Here is a 21,883-nt window from a genome sequence, read left to right as displayed (position 1 = left end):
ACGCTTTTAAAAAGGTCATTGGAAATTAAAATCTTTTTTTGCCGACAAGCTTTCCAAAGTTTAATTAATAAAACCGTGGCGCGGCGAAGCGAATTATCGGTGTATTTGGTGCACGGTGTTACCAGGTTGCACGTGTACATACACCTGTGCATACAGAGCAGGACGTGTTGGTTAACGTGCATCGAGTTTTTACGAAACACCTGAACTTTTATATACGAACGTTTATTATGTACTTATCTACGCGTATCTTCAACGCTCGAAAATACTAGAAAAATAATCACCTTCGAATCGGACATGTACATTTCTTTTGCTCCTTATTTTTCCGAGACGGGAAACGGAGAAATTTCTGTTCGCGCCATCAGAGGAAAGATATTTGCCGTATAAGCAGAAGGTTCCCCTTTAAAACTTTCAAGGAGCTGAAGAACGTCTACGATTCTCTTGTTTCTCTTTTCTTTATCGCCAAATTCGACCACCATCGTTTCGCTTCTGCTCGATTCGTTTGCTTCTGGAACGAAACGGTGTACACTCACGATCAAATCAGACTTCCCCAGGAAAAATGGTGATATTCCAGATTTTCACCATTCCCCATGGGGTTTTTCGTGTTCGAGGGTTTCAGGGTTCCTGGCCCTTTCCCCGAGAACTTCCCCTTAGGCCAGGCCTGTCCAAGTAGGGGAATCCACTCCTGGAACACATGTTTTGGGTCCCCTTCCAACGCTGCTCCTTCAAGTAAGATGGGACGGTTCCGACTACCGTGTCTCCGTCTTTCCTAGCGGCGGTACTGTCTCCTCGGAGAGATGGTAGTCGGAACCGACCCATCTTACTTGAAGAGCAGCGTTGGAAGGGGACCCAAAACATGTGTTCCAGGAGTAAATTCCCCTACTTGGACAGGCCTGCCTTAGGCCATGCCGAGGAGAATGACGGTGCAGGGGAAGAGGCCCTGTATACAGTCCTGTGACCCCCCAAGCACTCGCGCGAAAAACGTTCACGCGGGAAAATTTCAAATGATATTATTGCTCATGTTTCTCAATTATGTAATTTTCATAATATTAAAAATCATATTATTCGGTTTCTAAATTACTTTTAATATAAATGTTTCTCCTATATTACCATTTTCTCTACGGAAACTTGATTTGATCTTAAATGTATACAAGAAAACTAATAAGATGTTTCAACAATTTTCAATGTTTTCTATATATTATAAAATAATACATTTTCGAAAATAAATCGAATAATGAATTAGATTAAAGAATGAAGCACCTGTTATTAAAACTCAAAAATTATAATTGAAACAAAATGTTTCAACTGAACCAATTGAAATGTATTATATAATATATAGTTATAATTTCTGTTTCTCCTATATCACCATTTTCTCTAAGAAAGCCTGATTTGATCTTGAGTGTACATGTAAACGCGTTCGTGTGCGAGTCGCGCTCCAACGATTCCAAAGGTGCGTGAGTTACAGTCAAAGGTAAGATAAAGTTAAAGGTAAAGGTAGGGAGGGGCTAAAGGTAAAGGTAAAACTAATGGTAATGATAACGATAACGAGGAAGCCAAAGGTAAAGGTCATCCTTGATTTCTTGTCGATGTCGCGATGCGATGTTACGCGAAAAAGATTGATCATCGTTAAGAGGAAAGAAGAGCAACGATTCGGAACTGTTTCAAACCGATTCTTGCGTATCCTCATCTGCCCTCATCTCAACTCGTCTCATCCCATTCCACCTTTTTCCATCCCCATTCAACCCCGATGCTCGGCTGTAAATTGCAACGAACGCGGCTATTTTTGTTTTCCCTTCGTTTAGAAAGGAGGAAAATCATCGTCCGATGTCGAGGAATATCGCGATGGAATACGCGTTTTGACACCGACAATCTGTCCAGTACACAGGCTTCAATTATCAATTAATCTCTTATCGATATCGATATCGATGCTTCCGGCGAGTCTATCAACGGGGTAATTTCTTTATTATACGTATCAGTTTATTAACATTGGTGAAATAGTTGCTGTTTGGAGATTTCAGACGTAAACGAACGTAATCTCGATCGACGTGGGTAATGAGCGAGGAAAGGTGAAATTACCTTCGACTGGTTTCGAGGAAGGTTCGTTGAATACGGATCATCGATTTTAAGAGAAAATATGGAACGGAGACGGCGGAGTGGAGGCTCGTTTCCAACGATTACACGAGCGACCGATCCGTGAAGAAAAGCTGCTGGCTCACCGCAGAATCTATACGACACCAGCTGGAACAACCCCTGCTCTGCTCCTCTCCCTTTTCTCTCCTTTTCCACCTCGACCGGCTTCCCACCCTCCGATCTATCCTTTTTCTCTCCTCTTACCTGTCTCTTTATCGAGTCGAGAAATCCTCGCTCCGTTTATTCTGCGTCAACCAGCTAACTAACCTCGACGCTCCGTCACGCTTGCCCGTCGCGTCGACGCGACGCGGACCTTTTACCGATCGGTTCGACGCTTCCTCGCTAATTTTGCTTTCTCTCCTTTCCGAAAACTTTGCCTAGAAAATCTTTTTCACCGTCGATCCGTCTACCTAGACGTTGATAGCGCGACGCGCGAGAGAATAAGCTTTCGGGCTTAACGATGGAAATGCCGCGCCGGCAAATATCCGAGCTTCGTTTTCCGAGTAAGCTTCTCGAAACTTTTAACTCGGCTATGTTTCACGCTAACTTTAACTTTCGATTCATCGGTATACTCTTACTCTTTAACGAGCCTCGCCCAAGAAGGTAAGCACAGATTAGGAATCGGGACGACAACAGGAGGGTCGAATAGTTTGTACTATGATACTTGCCTCCTTGAATCTTTCAATGAAAATACATTTGTGAGGGAAAAAGTTGCGGAATGTCGTTCGGAGGCTCGCGGAAGTTTGATTTGACAGCGATTTAATTGTCGTCGGTCCGAGCGATAGGAAAATTGAATTCGAAACAGAGTCGGTGGAAACCGACTGCGACGTTTCGCCTCAGGTTCGATGCTGCAAAATAGCATTTCCTTTTTGTCACGTGGAACCGACCAGTGACAAATTGTTGGATATCGATCATGTCGCTCTATTTCTACATGCCTATGTGTCCACTTACTTAACTCTTGAAGAGCGGAGCCTGGGTCCATTCTGATACAAACAAGGATATTCTAAAGTTGAATGCATAATTTTAGCACAAAAGAATTTCATGTATTGGAAGAATCATTTTATAATGATTCAAAATAATATGAAGTACATAGGTAATTACATTAGAATTGTGGCTTTCTCCATGGTCCGCCGTCCGAGGGTTAAGGAATTACATACACATACTCTTGAGCTGGGAAATAAGAAGGAAAATGAACAAATTTATTTATAGATGCAGTATTACTGTTTATTTTAAAAATTACATATAATTTTTTAACATATTACCCTGTTAATAATTTCTAAAAATTTCAACTATGTAATGTTGAATTTCAACTATGTTTCACTTCAAATTGAACTTCAACTATGTTGCCATTTGATTTTAACCCGTTTCACTGAAACTCCATCTGTAGAACCAGATATATCTCTCGGAGCTTTCAATAGAAATAAGTTCTTTTAAATTTTCATTAAAGTAGACAAAAAGGAATTAGTATTTGTCGAAATCGATTTTGAAAATGACCACTGCTGGAACCTAAACTTGTAGTTTCCGACATAAATTTTCAACTTCTTTTGTTGATAAAACAGAAACTACTAGGATTTAGTCTTAAGAATATTACCACAAAGTTTGATCCAAATTGGTTCAAACTGCTTTTGAAAACTGCATTTCGATCAAAACGCTATTAAAGTTTCAATTGTCTTACTAGTGGATGCGACAGGCTCTAACTTTTGAAGCTATAAATCCGATAGTTTAAGGTGGGTACAGACATGCAACAGAACACAGTAACGTATCTCCGTCGCGCAACATTTGTCGTTGCGCGACGATGTTACGTTGTGAGGTACACGGAATCTCATGACGTATCATCAGCGCGTAGCATTATGCCGTCCTATCAGTTCATGGTTCGTATGCACATCCAAACTTGCATAGATGGGGTGTATCGTGAATGCGTAACATTTCTTCGATATGACGACGGCGAAAAACCGACAATTGATGGGATGTTACACTGTTGCGGGGTGGCGTCCACACTTGATACACGACGGAATTACGTTACTGTGTTCTGTTGCATGTCTGTACCCACCTTTAGGAATTTTTAAACGAAAGTTCGGGGAAGTATTCTAGAACATAGGTCCTTAAAGTGTGGTCCTCGGACCCCTGGGGGTACGCGAAATTATAAAAAATGATTGCAAACAGTTCAAGAAGACGATGAAAAGGCAAGAACTGCGGAGCAATAAAAAATATATTTTTAAGGCAATAAATAAAACAAGAACCTATTATTATTATTATTATGTTCTGTGATTTTTATATCATTTTTTTTTATTTTTATATCATATTGCTTAAAAATTATTTAATATTTACATTATTATTTATATTTTTGTCAAAAGTTGACTTTTTTTCATGTTTTTACATTTTATATAACTAATAAACAGAACCTAATAATAAGAACCCTCCCCAAGTTTTCTGAGGTTTCCAAAAATTTCTCAATTAAATTTTATAATTAAATTTTCATTTATTTTACTTTCTTTATCTATTTTTTTTTTAGAAAATATTTTTATAAAATGAATAATTTTAGAATTTTTCTCTTTTATATTTATTGGATATTTAAATTTTAATAATTCAAATAAAATTCCAAGATTAATTTATTTTTTTATTTCTAGAATTTCTAGTTTATTAATTTTTATAAATTTTATTTATTCAATAAATTATTTAATTATTCAATTTAAAACTAATATTAATTTAATTTTAATATTTAGATTATTTTTAAAATTAGGAATAACTAGTAATAAGAACCCTTGTTCTAGAAGAATATGCAATTTTTGAAAAATTGATTTTTGATATTTTATCAAAGGTTAGTAACCCCTTAAAAACGACTTTAGACTTTTTTGTTTTTTACAGAATGATCATCCATTCGATCGCTTTGCTGCTGGTATCGATTACTTTTGCGTGTGCCGAAGAATCCGCGCCGAGTAATGTTGTCGCCGACAAACGTGGCTCCTCCATGGGCTTTCAAGGAATGCGCGGCAAAAAGGAGTTTGATTCTTCGCTGTACGATCAACTGTCGAAACGAGCACCGATGGGCTTCCAGGTAAAATACTAGCGAATAATATGAAATTAAAAAATCAACATATTCAATCCGATATTCTGCACAATATGTTACGCAGGGTATGCGTGGAAAGAAAAACTCGATAGTTGGAAACGAACTTCTTCCGGAGGGCACCAACAAACGGGCACCAATGGGATTCCAAGGCATGAGAGGCAAAAAGAACGGTTTAATGGGCGACTTGGAGGATTCGTCGTTTCTGTACGACGATTACGAGAAGAGAGCACCGATGGGCTTCCAGGGTATGAGAGGGAAAAAGTCATCCCCGGAGGATGGATATTACAAACGCGCCCCGATGGGATTTCAAGGAATGAGAGGCAAAAAGTCTCTCGATGAGGTAAACAAATTTCGATTAACACCGCTTCGATATCTACAAATTAAGAAAAAAAGAAATAAAATAAATTTGGTAACGTATACAGTCGTATTGACCCTTATATAATGATTGACCCTTTTCTTAAAAAAGTAAAAAATATTATATAATTATATAATTATATTTTATTATTTAACTCTTGAACAGCGAAACCTGGGTCAATCGTGATCCAATCAAGGATAAAGTTAATTGTATAATTGTTAAACAAAAAAATTTTATGTATTAGAAGAATAATTTTTAACGAGACTGTAGAAAATTGAAAAAATTAAAATAATCCGAAGCACAGAATTAAATTAGAACTGTGGTTCTCTCCGTGGTCCGCCATCCGAGGGTTAAGAAACGCGTTATAAATATACAGGGTGATTCTCTCGGCGCGCAACACAATAGCCGTCCCGCACAATGGAACCTTGCAGTTGTTGCGGGTAAAGAGACCCAGAGGCCATATCGCCGGACCCAAGACTGGTCTGTGTGTGTTTATGGCTGAGACGAAGACAAGAAACGAAACAGCAGGGGTTCCATTGTGTGGCACGGCTATTGTGTTGCGCGCCGAGAGAATCACACTGTATTTTTTACTTTTTTAGGAAAAGGGTCAATCATTGTATACAGATCATCAACTGTATACATACATACGTTATACTACATCGCGTTAACTTATTTGTTCAATTTCTTATAAACAGATTGTGGAGGAAATTAGAAAGAGAACTGCTACGAGGTTCCCAGATCCACGAGAAGAATACTTGATCGATTATCCAGAAGATTTAGCTGATAGAGGAACATGGTCAACAGTATATCAAAGTATTTGCGACAAGAACGAGGATATTGCAGGAGCCTCCGCGGGATTTCAAGAAAGCAGGGGCAATAGAATTATTCTCGACGCGTTGGAAGAACTCGAGAAACAAACTGATATGGATTTTCACGTTAGTTTACATACATACATTTTTTAGGCACTTTTCTCTTCTATTCTTTTTCTACTTGGTTAAACGCAGTGGCGGCTTCTAAAAATTGACCCTTCGTGCAATTAAGATTTTTCTGGGGTGGACCAGATACTATAAAAATTTTGAAATGTTGAAACTGGAATTCTGGAGTTTTCAAAATCTAGAACTTTGGAATTCGAAAATTTTAAATGTTGATAATTTTGAATTCTGTAATATTGAAAATCTGAAATTTTCAAAATCTAGAATTTTGAAATTCGAAAATTTTGCAATGTTGGTAATTTAGAATTCTGGAATTTTGAAAACCTGACAATTTTCAAAATCTAAAATTTAAAAATGTTGGTAATTTAGAATTCTAGAATTTTGGAAACAAAATTTTCAAAATTTAGAATTTTGAAATTCCAAAATTTTTAAATGCAATTTGGACTTTTGGAATTTTTTAATAACCTGAGAATTTCAACATCTAAAATTTTGATAATCAAAGATATTAAAATTTTGGAATTTTGGAAATTTGAAATTTTAGAGTTCTGGAAATTTAGTAATATAGAATCTTTTAATTTTGGAGTTCTAAAATTCAGAAATTTTGGAATCCTTAAATTGTCCTCTACCTAAATATTTACGCCAATGGCTGTAGTAATACTAACTGTAGTAATATAACAATAAAACTAAAAATAATTTTATCTAGAAAACAATCGATGGTGAAATTGTAGAAAAGGCGCTCCTTCTCCGATTTCGATAATTTTTAAATATTGTATAATTCGACATTTTGAGCAACTTTTTTGCTCTACGCTATACGTCGGACTCGATTAGTTTGCGAGATATTCGCGAAAGAAAGAATATTATTACTACTACATATAGTGAATTTCGGCTATACGTATGCATCCGTGGCTGTGCGTGCATCGACCCGTTTACCTACCGTTTCTTTAAACAGCACCTTGGGATCCGACTTCTATTCATACAATGGGTGAACCGAAAAATCAAATTATGACATTGTCCAATGTCAAGCAAAAATTATCACAAGTCCAATAACAAAATTATTGAAATTAGTTAACTTTAATTTTAAGTTCACCCGTTGTATGGACCGTAGCCAGGTCATGTGGTGCTATTGACAGAAACAATAGAGAAGCGAGGGTCGCTTGCTGACGCACACACAGCCGTGGACGTATACGTACACTGAGTTGCATTGACTTGTCGCAGTGAAGTTGGCCACGCATTCACTCACCGACGCGGCGTGAATGCGTTAGTGAATTTGTAGCCAACTTCACCACGACAAGTTCAATGCAAGTGTACATACAGGCGAAATTCAATGCAGCAATACTGATGATTTTTCGTGAACATCTCACAAATTAATCGAGTCCGACATATAGCTTAAAGGATAAAAGTTGCTTAAAATGTCGAATTTTACAACATATTTAAAAATCATCGAAATCGGAAGGAAAGCGCCTTTTCTACAAGTTCACCAAATCGACATTACCGATTTCGATAATTGTTTTTAAAATGATATCATTTGAAACAGAAACTTTCATTTTATACTGAAAGAGCTGCACCCCTGCAGCTCTGCAACCCACTAGCCCTGACGCAAGAACCGCCTCTGATTAATCGTATACTCCCACTGGCTGAATGCCATTCAAAACGAAAACTTTACATCGCTTTACTTTACGTTATTTTACTTTGCTCGGCAGGGATTGCGAGGTAAGAAGGATCCGTTTGACAATTACTTTGATTACTCGATCACTCCGTCCGATTACGAGAAGAGGGCTGTGGATCTGCAAGATAGCGAAGGTAGTGAATCCTTTAAAAGAGCCAGGATCGGCTTTCACGGGATGAGAGGTAAAAGAGACGCGGCACAAATTTACGGATCCAATTCGAGCAACGCGAGAACGACGATGGGATATCGTCAAGGTAAACCGAGATACCCGGCGAAACAGGCAACGATTAAACTAAATACGGATATGAATACAGACACGAATACACAGATAGGTTATTTCTCCGTAAATAGGTATAAGTAATCGTGGGAACGAACTGGCGGCGTATGAAATCGACAAACGATCACCCTTCAGATATCTTGGAGTTCGGGGGAAAAAGAATCCACGCTGGGAATTTCGAGGGAAATTCGTTGGGGTGAGAGGTAAAAAATCCTCCTCCCCCTTACAAATCATTGAACAGGGACAAGCCGTCTTTTAATGTACCCCGATATCACATCGAAAGGATGCGAGTGGATGAAGATTCGTTGACGTCATCAGGTAATATTACATCACCGATCGACTAATCCCAACCAAACTAAATTCTTTCCTATTGCTTCTGATTTCAGATGTTCGACGGTAGTATCGTTGTTCCCGTTGCTAACAACCCTAGCGACAACAATAATCACAACAATAGCGTTAGCCTTCTTATCTGAACGCGATAAACGACCGAGTTACTATATGTGTAACAGCGGAAGATAATGTAATGATTTTAATATAGATTTATTTGGTACCATCGTTCAGTTCCATCGATTCATCGCAACAAATTGTATTTCTGCTTTTTCTTAAATATTTATTTATTTATTTGTTTTATGTATATGTTCAAAAGATAAGAAGCTATCAAAGTACTTACTAAAAGTTCCTCCTGGAAGTCCATATACAAAGTAGTCCATAATGTCGCTCATTCGCTTGATACCTATTTAATATCGAGTATCCATTCATAGCGACACATCCTTCGAACATCGATTTTAAATATTTGGGAGAACGATCTCACACTAACGAATCGATACGAGTTACGAACGAATAAATGGTATCGCGATACATAGCAATTCTATTTTTCTCTGAATGTTAAATCGTTGAGATGTATACATACATGAATCGTGTAATTGTATCACGATTCCAAAGGGAAACGTAATATCGTGAAGCATACGAGTAATATGTATTTACCGTTTCGTAATACTTGTCCTGTTTTAGGAGACATTATGGTTACAGATTGATTATAAACGTGATTAGTAATCGTGAATAGTTACCAAACGCATCCATGTATATTTGTCGATTTTTAGGATCTCTGTACAATTTCCCTTTCCTGAGGACTGGACAACTGGATATAGAATCGACGAACCCCTGTATAGTTAATATTCTTTTAGGTTAAGAAAGGGCTCGCAATAGTGCAAAAGGATCTCTATTAATACAGAAAAATCTATAAAATTGTCTTATTTAATATTTTCAAACACACGCTACAATGCCATTCGAAGTCATTTTTTTTCGTCGTATTAATTAATTTTCTGTTACCCGTTGCCCGCATTATCGTAAATCGGTAATTTATAAAATGTATAATTACCGTTTTCTCGTAAAACAAGTTATTCCCAGACTGAGAAAATATAATGAATGTTTCACAATCCATCCAGTTTCCCTGTTTACTTCTTCAGCGAGTAACGTATAAAGTTGCCACGTACAAGAAATAATGGAAAATGAATGCATATTGCGTACGTGTGTGCTCGCGTGTATGTGTGTAAATCGCGAGATACGCGTGACGTACATCTATGTACATTATTTATTGTTTGATAGATTAAACATATTACGTGTCTATGTACCTACATCTAATCAAATACATATCAATAAAGGCAACGCATTATGTTAATTTCTGATGTAAAGGATCTTATATTTTAAGAATTTTAACTTACATTACTATTAATCTTGCATTTCTATTTTTGTTTCTCTTAATTGAAATGTTCCTTTGATCCCTCGACCTTCCCTACTTTGCATATTTAATTACAATGTTATATCTATTTGTTTTATTCTATGTATGATTTGAAAATTATTATACATTCAATTTTTTACTATTACAGTAAATTTTTTAATTGTCATAATTTGGTGCTCAAATAATACCGTCAACGTCATCTAATAATATACCGTTGAACTACGACAATACCATTTACCTAAATCAGTAAAATAATTTTATCATAGTTCAGCGCTATGTTATCAGATAGCGCTGATAGTCGATTATAATGACAAAGCTACGGTTGTTTCATTTATGTGTGTAAGCAGTGACTACAGTCACTGGCATAAGACTGTAAGTACTTATGTATTTATATATCCTGTATAGCGGAGTGTAGAACATAAGGTTAACTTTACTTTCAAATTGAATTGTTTTCACTGAAAACACACTTATTTTGTATTAAAACAATACTTACTCATTATGACGTACGTATCTTGAATATTAAGATTATTTTAAAATTAATAAAAAAATGATATAACCACAAAATATGTACACATATTACTCAACATATGTTTCAATAATACTAATATTTTGAAACTTTTATGGATAAAAATGATAATTTGTTACAGGTCTAAAGTTACTTTTAAAATAACTCTCACTTCTGATCCAAAACTTCCATTTAAAGTGTAAGTATAGTCATTGATGCATGATATATTTTACAACATTTTTTACATGTGTGTATATTTTACAGTTAATACAGAAATGTCAGAACTAAATTTTCTTGAAGTACTAAACATGTTTGACACATTTTTTGTACTCTTAGAAAACCCAACAGTCAATGAAGAAATAAACAGTGAAAATATTGTGAAAGCTTTTCAATGCGCTTCTTTTATTGAAGCTACAATTGCTAAAGCACATGAAATAGGCAAAGAAAAGGTTCTTGAAAATAATCTTCATAATTATTGGTTAAAAAAAGGCAGATCAAATTTGTATACGTGTCTTGAACTCAAGAATGCCTGTGATAAATTGTTAGAAACATATTTAAAAGATAATAACATTCCAATTGATGTTGTGGATGAATTTATAAAGTTGTATGTTCAATATTGTGGCACTGATAGACTGAATGATATTCTTAGAGATATAGTAATTAATGGAGTGTGTACAAGTATAATTATAGAATCATTAAACAAATTAGGTGTGTCTACTTCTAACATACAGGATGAAGCTCTAATCATGTCATGGGAATTATTAATAAGCAATGATAATGAGTATGAGGTTCTAGAATGCATTCATGATATGTTTAATGATGGTTTCTATTTAAAACTTATTCAATTTGCTGTTAATTTACACGATAGTAGTAGAGTTAAACAACTAATCGGTCAATTATTATCAAACAAACTTGTACAAAATGATGTGAATGTTTGTATAACTCTTGTAAATATAGACAAAAAATCACTTCAGAAATTAATGCAAAAAGATCTAGAATTATACACAAATTTTCTTGATGCCATATTTTATTTTGCACGTCATATGAGGCAGGATCAGAATCATTGGGTATCGAATTGTGAATTTAAATACAGTCATCTTGTCAGAGTAGTACAGATATTGTTAAGTGGTCCAACAAAAATTTCAGAAATAATACACAACAGAGTACAGTTAGTTAAAACACATCCCAATGGGACAATATGGTGTGATATTGAAAAAGATACTAGATGGTAATAACATAATCCTTGTATAATAAGTATAAGGAAAATGGGAAATTAATAACATTAACATGATGTATGACATTATGTGTTTATAATTGCAGACTCAGTGTACCAGATAATACACCTTTCACTGCTGTATTAAAATTTGCTTCTGAAGAGTTCAAAGTATCACCAGCTACATCTGCAATAATTACAGATGATGGAATAGGTATCAATCCACAGCAAACGGCAGGTTAGTAAAATATTGACAACAGAATAAGAAATTTCAAAAATAATACATGTATAACTTGATTAATTTCAGGCAATGTTTTCCTTAAACATGGTTCAGAACTCAGATTAATTCCTAGAGATCGAGTTGGATACAGTAGATGATTTGCAGAATTCATAATAAAACCACGTTATATTGTAAAATATTTCACGTATAAATTATTATCTAAGGTGTTATAATTTTCATTAATAACTATATATAATAACTACTTTTTATATTAAATTTGTTGCCTATAACAGTTAATAAAATTAAATGAAACATTCCTAAAGTTTTAAGTATGCTTTTATAAATAATGTTGTTTATATAGTAAGGAATATTATCGATACATTGAACTTTACACATATACATGTTAATGAGTTGTAATAAATATATTAAAAAATTGCATTCATAATAAATTATAAATAAAAATTTTAAGCATGAATAATTATGGGTAAAATTATACAACTACACCGAATATGTCTTTGATAAAAAGATTTATAAGTGAAATACATGTAAGAGGTATAAGGGCGATACAAAGGTATATTACTACATGATAAAGTTATTTAGCAATCAGTCATAGTGCAATATTAAACACTAAGAAACTTCTTGTTGCAATTAAAATAATTTCTATGACTAAAATTTTTGAATTACACTTAAAGTAATTATAAATCTATTGCTTTAAATGTTTCTGAGAAATATTATAAGTAAAAATCAGTCTCCCTTCATTTTACAGTAACTTTATCATTCCTTTTTCTATTATATCATAGAATAACCAATAACTGAGCCATCAATAACTTTTAAATATATAATTTCTGTATAGTGCAATACACACATGAAAAAGACGAGACTAACAAAATATGCAACAATGACGTTTCTCAGGTGTAGAATATCCGACGGATGGTTATTTAGACATACAAATGTGATTCATAGTGCGGACGATTAAATGGCAGTAATATTTTCTTTTTATAGCGAAGTATTACCTTGTTCCTCTTTGTTTTAGTTTTTACTCCTGTTGTGTATAAAAAGTTTTGTCGTTATTTCTGTTCTACTAGAAACCTTATATTTCTAAAACATTATAAAAAAAGCGTGACGAATGTAGAGAAAAATATACAGCTTTGTCAGTGTAAAGCTTTCAAAATATTAAGCCCATTGGATATAAAAAATTTCATTTATGAACATTTCTCTTCCGTTCTTTTATTTTTGGCACCTCCTTAATCTCTTGTAGAATAAAGATTTGCTGTTCATGATATGGTAAAATACAAAATTGGAATGTTATCCTGGATTGTTGAGTAAACTGAGCAATAATGTACTTTCATCAGTAACTATGAGGGGTTAGGATCTGTCGAATGAGCAATAGCACCATAAGATTCATTTTTTACATATGATTAATTAATCGACATTCAAATATAAAAGTATAAAGTGTGCGTGATTTGATGGTTAAGCTGTAAACTCCACGTTTATTTATACATGTTCATGTACTAAAATGAAGGGGAACTGTGGTCGTATAAAATTGTTAATTGCATAAGTAGGAACACTATCGTATTCTGAGTAATTACAAAAACTATCATTATGGACAGTATTTTACTCCCTTAGAAAACAGTCTATCTAATCAGAGATTATATTTGTGTAAAATTGTAAATGAATATATTTCATAGAAATAGTAAATTATTATATAAAATAGAAAATCATTACTACAATATTGATCTTAACTTCTATACACATATTTATATGTGTAATCTAAAATTTGTCTTAATCGCCAATAAACATGGAATTTACACTTTAATCCTTCAATGACAGATGAATAAAAAAATTCTTTTACTTTAGTATATTCAATGGGTCTTTAGCCGTTTTGTTTCTACAAATATTTTGGCGCAATTGGGAAAGTATGAAAATTGATTTATTCACTACACACGAGACAATCGTTGCACTATTATTTAAGTTCTGAAAAGTGTTGAACCTATTATCTGTATACTTCGCCGCACAATTTAATTATGTGTAATTTTCATTTATCATTCATCTCACCTAATATGTGCGTGTAGGTAAAAATTTCTATTCTTGATCGTGAAAAAGGTATCGTTCACTAATATCACACGTATGGTGGTTACAATATTGTATACACTGAGATTATCATTGATAATGCTCTGTTAAATAAAGAATGTTACGTGGTATTGATAGATACGTATTGTAAAAATCACATACTTCATCAAGACTAATTTTTGTAGACACTGTCACTGCAGTAGAAAGGAGCAATGCTTGTTGAGCAATGTTAACAACTATTAAATTCGTCTTTTTCTCAAATTAACTTTACATTAAGAAATAAATAAAAATAACAGTAGCATAGAAAATAAATACTGATACAAAAAGACTCTAAATGCATGTTCAAACAGTGCCCATTTCTAACTAACAATACCCTGGATATTTGTATATTCTTTAATTATGAATGGTAGCTTAAAAAATAAGAAGATGAAATCATTGAGTATTAGAAATGTTTTAAAGTTACTTAGTTAGTGTAATCAAAACTATTGTCAAATTCTAATAGATTCTTGAGAATATCTGTAAATCTAAATTTCTAACACAGCTCTTACCGATAATTATCCTACATAATTATTATTAACACCAAGTAAATCATAAGATGGCAGTTAATAGAAATTATTTATGATGATAGCTGCAATGATATTTTTTTTCTTTACAAGAACATCTTCCTTAAAACATTGTAGTATGTCATAAGAATTGATGTCCACTTTTATGTTTTTCTTTCTTTTAGGGTTAATTTAGTACGATATTGCGACTGATTACATCTATGTAAAAAAATTACGACAGTTTAAAAAATTACACATGTATCGTTAGTGTTTTCGAATGAACAATTTTTGGAAGTATTATTTCAATTATAAATATCTCTTACCACGTACACATTAATATCGAAATATTTTCGCTTATGATGTGGCATTTAACTTAAAAATAAGTTACGTTCTGAACAACTACATTTAAATTTATTTTATCTTACCAGTTTATTTAAATGACCTACTAATGCTGCTCAATTTTCACTCATCCTGTAATTAAAATAATAAAAAGAAAACATTATTATTATTGTTATTATTATTATTAGGTATAATCAAAATTATTTGATATCTTTATGTGGAGATTATGTTATTCATGGCAATGCAACAAATATTACCCACCCATTCGTGCTCTTCTACACCTTCCATGTGATCCTGTTCCAACGAGCATTGTATTACATCTCCCACAAAGTTGCTCATAGTTTTCTGGATCTACCACACACACGCACACACATTAAACGATACACTCATTGTCAGACAAAATAAAATAGAGAACTACAAAGTTTTATAATGTAACTAAAGAAGTTAAAAAAAATACTCATCGAAGCATGTTGCACTTGTAAGTGAAATACAGTTTAATCGAAGAAGCTGTGTTTTATAACTACTGAAAAGCTTGGCAATAGAGAATTACACAAGACAAAATACACAGAGAATTCATGCCAGATCTTGTTCTTTTAAAAAATATTCTGTACACACTCTTCATATTGTATTACACATTACAATATTTATTCATGTAATTCATGCTTAATTGTATTTAAATATTTACGCACCTCTTCTTGCTTAGCTTTTACATCAGAATTCCATCCAAGTCTGTTAAAAGATTGCACGGATACGGAAAATGGAGCTGCCGGTTGCTGTTTAGCTGCAACAGGTGCAGTGACAACTCCTTGGCCCTGATTTTCAGTTACTATAAATCAACATTTATAATCAATAATGATTCAAAATCACATTATAATCAATAAATTAACATTTTTCTTTTTTAATAAAAATATGAGTCATTTCTACTTACAATTATCCATACCGGGTGGTTTTAGGCTTATTCTGTATGCTTGTTTATTTGCTCCATTAAACCATTCAGTCGCAGTCATGGTTGGTTTCCATGTAACTTTTGTTGGTGGAAATAGGTCATCTTGGAAAAGTTCACTCTAAAATGAATAATAATTAATTTTCTTTATACGTACACTTGCAATCAAAGTAGACTTCCCTAGAGAAAAATGACGTTACACAGGAAGTAAGAATACTCAATAAATATATACCTTTATACGTGGAACTGTGAAACTCAAAGGTTCAATGGTGTTATTAGTTAATCTTAAAGCTGACGCAAATTCTACACTAGCAACATCGCACTTATTCTTGGGAAGAAATGATAAGCCTTGATGCAAACTGCTACATCTATGGTGACTGAGTGGGCAACAGTATGGTGGTTCCTCTGTTACCTCGAAAGCATATATTGTAGAGTCACCCTATAACATATACTTTTTATTAAAAAAAAAAAAAAAAAAAAAACAGAAACAACTTTCATTTGTATTACTTTTAATAATATCTTACACGCCCTGTTAAGAATAAAGTTGAACTGTCTTCATCATAATATGGCATTAAAATTGCCGGTGATACATCTAGTCCAACTGTGGTCAATGAGTTGTTAAGATTGTCGGTTTTAAACACGTATATTTGTCTCTCTGAAACTCTAAGTATAAACGCAAATTAAAAAATGATAAACTAAACAATTAATTACCTTTCAGATAAAAATATACTTTTTAATTTTACATACTTATCAAAGCCTAATACAACGAGAAATTGGCCTTTCAATGCCCAGATAACTCGTGCGCCTCTTGTGCCAACAGGTCCTTTCCCTGATTTTACTGGTACATCACTGGCTCTTGGTTTATAAATTCGTAGCTTTCCATCCTTGCAAGTACTTGCAAGATACTGACCGCAAGGAGACCATGCTAAACTAAATATTTGATCAGTGTGCCCTGTCAATGTTATTTTTGGAACTGTCAATTCGCTGGATGACAAAAGTGTTAAGTCCCAGATTTTCACAGTCATATCATAAGAAGCTGATGCCAAAACATCTGATGCCAGGGGGTGGAACTTAATTAAATATATTTTATCCGTATGAGCTTTTATAATATGTTTGGGTTCATTTGTTGGTTCTGATAGACCGGATTCTGGGATTTCCCACAATCGAATCATTCCATCATCACACGCAACAGCCAGTCGTTGATTATCAAACGGATTCCACTGGAAATCCATCACAGTGGTACCGTGTACTAATGCTGGCATCACACCATCTGGCAGTCTTCCAGTTTTTTTCAATTCCAGTACCGCTATTTTACCACCTGGTCCACTTAATGGTACAGCGACACGATCAGGATTAGCTATAATTATATCATCAATCAGTTCAATTCATAATACAATAACAATATTTTATACAAAGTATATTACCGTGAAATCCATCACATTCTCCAGATATCTGTCGACTGATATTTCTTATATTTTCAATATGTGTAGATTTATGTCCAGGTGTTCCTTTCAAATGTCGAAATTTCGACACTCTACCTATATATAACAGAAAATATAATTAATACGAACCCAGATTTTAGTTATTCCTCAAATGTTTTATATTTTTCTTACCAAATACAGTGGATGTTCTCTTTGGCGTCGGTGTTACGCTATTATCTACTTTCTCTAAACGTGGATCCATACTTTGCTGACGTAACATAGAGATAACTTTCTTTACCTCGTCTTCCTTGATCACCTCGCTCTTCGTTTTAAACGAATCTCTGCGTCTCAACATCGTTGGCGATCCCATTGCCTTCTCCGCTAAATTTCCATCAGTTACAGATACAGAACGACTTTCGTATAATCGTCGTCTTTCGGCAATGGAATTTCTATTTGCATTACCCCGTTCGAAACTCCCGAGCTCTTCGTTTTCTGGTGATTCATCTTTGCCTTTTATTTCAAACACTTTACGCCTTTCCGCTGTGCTAGGTGTCTTCGGTTTGTAACCGGAGTCGCTGGAATTCGCGTCCTCTTCCAACGAACTAGAATCACTCTTTCCATTTTCAGCTTCTTTGATACGGTCGTTGTTAAATGATGGCGATTTCTCTGATTCAGTGTTATTCTCGAGCTGGTTATTCAAATCATTTTGATAACCATTAGTGTCCGAGTTTGGTGCAATGGGGACTGAAAAGATTTTATCAAAGGAGAAATCTTGAGTGCCAGATTTTGCTTGAAACGGTTTTGGTCCAAGTCGAGGCTAAAAAGAGGAGAAAAATTAAACCTTATTTTTGTTGATAAAATTTCAACCAGTCTAAACTATCCATGATGATGTATTATGATTATAAATGAAATGGAATATTGCTGCACAAGATATCATCACGCATACAGAAGTAGAACATTGTTTTTGTGTTAACGCTATTTTTTTACAACCTTATATCCCCCAATCGCATTAGGATTCACAGATGTAACTACTGAGCCGACGTTTGGTGAAGTACGAGGACGCGCAACTGGCTTTGGTTCGTCCTCGGAAATGCTATTAGTTCTTGACGTTCTTGGCAGAGGTTTCGGTGGAATTGTTTGTCCTCCATTTTGAACCTTATTCTTGTCTTCTTCAACATCTATCTTCTTCGGTTCTTCTATCTTTTCAACGTCGTTCTCAGGTGCCAACTCTTTTTCATGAACTTCTTGAGGCTTTATGTAACCCTTTGGTACAGGGATAGATGCAGATTTCTGTTGCTTTTGTTCCACTTTAATTTCTCGTTCGTTCTCTTTAAGCGTTGCTAAATTTCCCTTGTGTACCTAAAGGTACGGTAAACTCCTTAATGACGCAATTTGAATAAACTATTCAACTCCAAGTTTCACTCTCAACAAATTTTATACAATTCTGTGTCATTTCTACAAGCTTTTTCACATACACACTTGGTTTTGCGTTTAGATTTGAGGAAATCTAACAAAATAATGCAACTACGCTATCAAAAACTTTGAAAATATATACAAAAAAAAATATATGTATCAAAGCGCCTGCCTATGTCATTTCGTACTTTGGATTACTTACGCTGACAGAATAAGCTACAGAACATCAATTGCCATTTAAATTACACGTGCCAGGAATAACGCTTTGAATGGTGCTAATGTATAAACTATAAAACATACATTGGATATCTGAAACGTGAAAAAATATACACAAAACATAAAAAACGAAACGAAACGAAATTAATTGGAAAATAAAACATATATTACCAGCCGAAACAATTTTCTTACAGAAAGTATAAACTCGTAAAATATTTCAATAATGTTCTACTTCTATATTACTTTTTTATGTACACAATATCACACAGACAGCAATATATGAGTTTGAAAATAATTTATAATAAAAGCTGATTATAAGTATACAATACAACATCACACAATACATTTAAAATATATGAAAACTTATTTTAGGATCAGAAAAATAAATACTAAAAATAATGAAGTGAAATAATGATGATGATAAGCATGCAATTTCAAAAATCGCAAATTCATATGTAAAAGATAAAATTCTAGCATAATGCATTTTCTTCTATATTTAGTTGTAAATACTGTTATGTAATACGAGCCTTGAAGCTCGCAAAAATGATAAATCCTTTTACTTACAGTGATGGGTTCTTCCCCTTTGTTTCTTTTAGCAGGGTCTAATGATATTTTAGGAACAGGCACGTTATGCCCCTTAATCCATGCTGCTGCATTATTTTGAGCAATATAACCAGCTGTATCAGGATATATATCTGCATGGAAGTCTCTGTATGTCTATAATAAAAGTTCCATTTTAATTCTGAACAATAACAGACAGCACTTCTTTTATTTTATAATATAATATACATGCCTTTCTTGGTACTTGATACATGATAGGTATCACCATATTGGAAGTAAGTTGTAGTAATCTGTTAACTTCCGCTTGCATAACATTTAATGCTCGTTTCGGTACCAAACATACTCCTTTCGTTTGTTCCCCGCTGTGACGAATTCCTTCAACCAAGAACGGATCCTTATCCATAACTTCCATGTACATGATAGTTGTATCTCCTTTTCCAGCCAGGAATAGCATATTTGTATCAGGATCAAATAGTGGCATTAGAATTCTATGGAACATAATTTACAAATATAGTCACAATACAATGATCGCAATAAATACTTCGTTAAATGACCTTTACCCAGTGCTGCAATCTAATTCCAATGTTTTTACAGCTTCGTTTAGGTGCCTCAAGTCTCTAATATAAATCTGCCTCAACCTTGCTGCATCAAATCCTGTAGTGAGTATCCTATCGCTGTTATTTAACCAAACAATTCTGGAATCCTTAATGCTCTGATGACTCGAACAAGAATTAACAACACAAGTGGGAACCCTGGGATCTATGATTCTCACTTGCTTATCTTTACAAGATGTTGCTAAAAGCACACCATCTTGTTTCCAACTTAAAGACTGAATAACATCTGTGTGTTCATTGTTAGCTATAATATAAAACAACTATAAATATTTTGTCAATAAATATTTCATATAGAAAAGAAGTATATTATTTTAATTACAAAATAGTTCTTGTTGTGAAATCACGTCCCACAAAGACAGGTTTGTATACGATACTGTTGTGAGAAGATGTTCAGCTGAGGGATGCCAACACACCACTTCCACTCTTCTTTGACGATGGGAAAATGTACATTCAGGATTACATAATGATTCTTCTAAACCAGTTTCTGGAATATGCCATAACTTGACCTATAATAATAAACATTGTAAAAAAATGAACCAAAAGATTAATAAATATTAACACAATTGTAAAATAATTATAATTTACAAGACAGTCTTGCGAGCCAGTAGCTAGTAAACCATCATGAAATGGGGAAAAATCCATGTCTGTAACTGTATCAGCATGAGCATGAAGTAAAGGCATAGTTTTACTTTTTCTACCATAATCTTCCAATGGTAGCACGGCGAGACTAGATCCTAGCAAAATGAAATAGGAAGTGAAAGAAGATCTAATATCAAATATATGCAATATATAAAGATGTAAGTATACCATTATGATCTACATTAAATGCCATAAATGCAGCAGACGCTGCTATATTATTGCCGTAGGTTTGATATGAACCAACTGAGATGTCTCGAATACAGGCCTCTGGTTTAGGAACAATGGGAGCTGCATTTTTATACTTAGACGCTTTAAAACGCCAAGCCATTTTGATGTCAGTGATACAGCTTCTAGATTGGTTTCTTTTTATCTCATGTAATCTAATAAAACAATATTACATGTAAACAATAATTTCCTTTTGTATGCAAATGAGCATACGCATATTTAATTTTCAATTGTTAATTAAATTTATATTATAAGACAAGTAATTAGTGTTTTATAACTAGATAAAGAAGATAACGCTACCGGAAGATTTCGACACCAGCACAATGCTGTGTATGACTAATAATTCGGGGGGTGAGAACCACCCCACCCTTAATCGTTCTAGCTTCGCAAGGAATAACAATGACAATCGGAACAGAATTTCTTAGAATGGAAAAATCAAGAGAGCCGATTGATTTACTTACGAGTCGCGTTATGGCGTGGCTTTGCACGCTTTGCAGAAAATATTAGTATACAATTAGATTGAACAGGCAGCTACCTACTATAAACACAACGACGATGGCAAGTAGGCGTCTCTGATCACGACGGCTGACAGGCGGAAACAGGAAAGTCCCCCTCCAAGGGGCTTTTCTATCTCTGTCGATCACAAGTTGCATCATACAGCGTGTTCCAAAGAGGTAAGAGATTCTACTATGTCATAAAAAAGTCCAACTCAACAGAGAAATCCTTTTAATATAAACAATTAAAGATTTACATTACTTGTAACTTCTTACAGTACTATAAACAGTTAAAAAATAACAATT

The 21,883-nt window shown here is 34.1% G+C and overlaps 3 protein-coding genes and 1 long non-coding RNA gene across 11 annotated transcripts in view; 2 read left to right on the top strand and 2 right to left on the bottom strand.

Annotated features, from left to right (window-relative positions):
- Tk (tachykinin) overlaps positions 1–8,683 on the top strand; it is a 28,564-nt gene extending 19,881 nt beyond the window's left edge. For both annotated transcript variants that reach the window (XM_034336587.2, XM_034336588.2), the window contains exons 2-6: positions 4,993–5,182; positions 5,259–5,534; positions 6,245–6,484; positions 8,182–8,401; positions 8,499–8,683. In XM_034336587.2, coding sequence (XP_034192478.1) covers positions 4,994–5,182; positions 5,259–5,534; positions 6,245–6,484; positions 8,182–8,401; positions 8,499–8,683 — 1,110 coding nt within the window. In that variant the 5' untranslated portion in view covers position 4,993. The remainder of the gene's footprint in view (positions 1–4,992; positions 5,183–5,258; positions 5,535–6,244; positions 6,485–8,181; positions 8,402–8,498) is intronic.
- On the bottom strand, positions 8,379–9,911 carry LOC143305348 (uncharacterized). Its single transcript, XR_013062220.1, has 3 exons — positions 9,803–9,911; positions 9,492–9,585; positions 8,379–9,426 (listed from the first exon to the last, which is right to left on the bottom strand). It is a non-coding gene; the product is annotated as an uncharacterized LOC143305348 (long non-coding RNA).
- Positions 8,379–21,774, bottom strand: pod1 (coronin). 6 transcript variants are annotated; one of them, XM_034336551.2, is made up of 18 exons: positions 21,545–21,678; positions 21,027–21,238; positions 20,805–20,953; positions 20,539–20,725; positions 20,166–20,463; positions 19,838–20,093; positions 19,609–19,761; positions 18,406–18,774; positions 17,878–18,232; positions 17,608–17,796; positions 17,419–17,532; positions 16,742–17,351; positions 16,519–16,657; positions 16,227–16,433; positions 15,980–16,115; positions 15,741–15,877; positions 15,313–15,402; positions 8,379–15,183 (listed from the first exon to the last, which is right to left on the bottom strand). In XM_034336551.2, the coding sequence occupies exons 2-18, from the start codon at positions 21,184–21,186 to the stop codon at positions 15,175–15,177; spliced, it is 3,558 nt and encodes a 1,185-aa protein (XP_034192442.1). In that variant the 5' UTR covers positions 21,187–21,238; positions 21,545–21,678; the 3' UTR covers positions 8,379–15,174. The 6 variants fall into 6 exon arrangements, with proteins under 6 accessions (XP_034192442.1, XP_034192441.1, XP_076544566.1 ...); XM_034336550.2 differs by having other exon boundaries at positions 17,608–18,232; positions 21,623–21,774; XM_076688451.1 differs by having other exon boundaries at positions 17,608–18,232; positions 21,619–21,719.
- On the top strand, positions 10,527–12,327 carry Ufm1 (Ubiquitin-fold modifier 1). 2 transcript variants are annotated; one of them, XM_034336617.2, is made up of 4 exons: positions 10,527–10,665; positions 10,810–10,866; positions 11,988–12,118; positions 12,188–12,327. In XM_034336617.2, the coding sequence occupies exons 1-4, from the start codon at positions 10,661–10,663 to the stop codon at positions 12,256–12,258; spliced, it is 264 nt and encodes an 87-aa protein (XP_034192508.1). In that variant the 5' UTR covers positions 10,527–10,660; the 3' UTR covers positions 12,259–12,327. The 2 variants fall into 2 exon arrangements, with proteins under 2 accessions (XP_034192508.1, XP_034192505.1); XM_034336614.2 differs by lacking the exons at positions 10,527–10,665; positions 10,810–10,866; positions 12,188–12,327 and adding an exon at positions 10,943–11,895.
- Positions 21,775–21,883: the final 109 nt, after the last annotated feature.

Source organism: Osmia lignaria, chromosome 5 (genome assembly GCF_051020975.1).
Source record: "Osmia lignaria lignaria isolate PbOS001 chromosome 5, iyOsmLign1, whole genome shotgun sequence".
Classification (NCBI taxonomy): domain Eukaryota; kingdom Metazoa; phylum Arthropoda; class Insecta; order Hymenoptera; family Megachilidae; genus Osmia; species Osmia lignaria.
The sequence above is the reverse complement of the archived record's forward strand: the minus strand, read 5'-3'. Positions and strand labels throughout refer to the sequence as shown.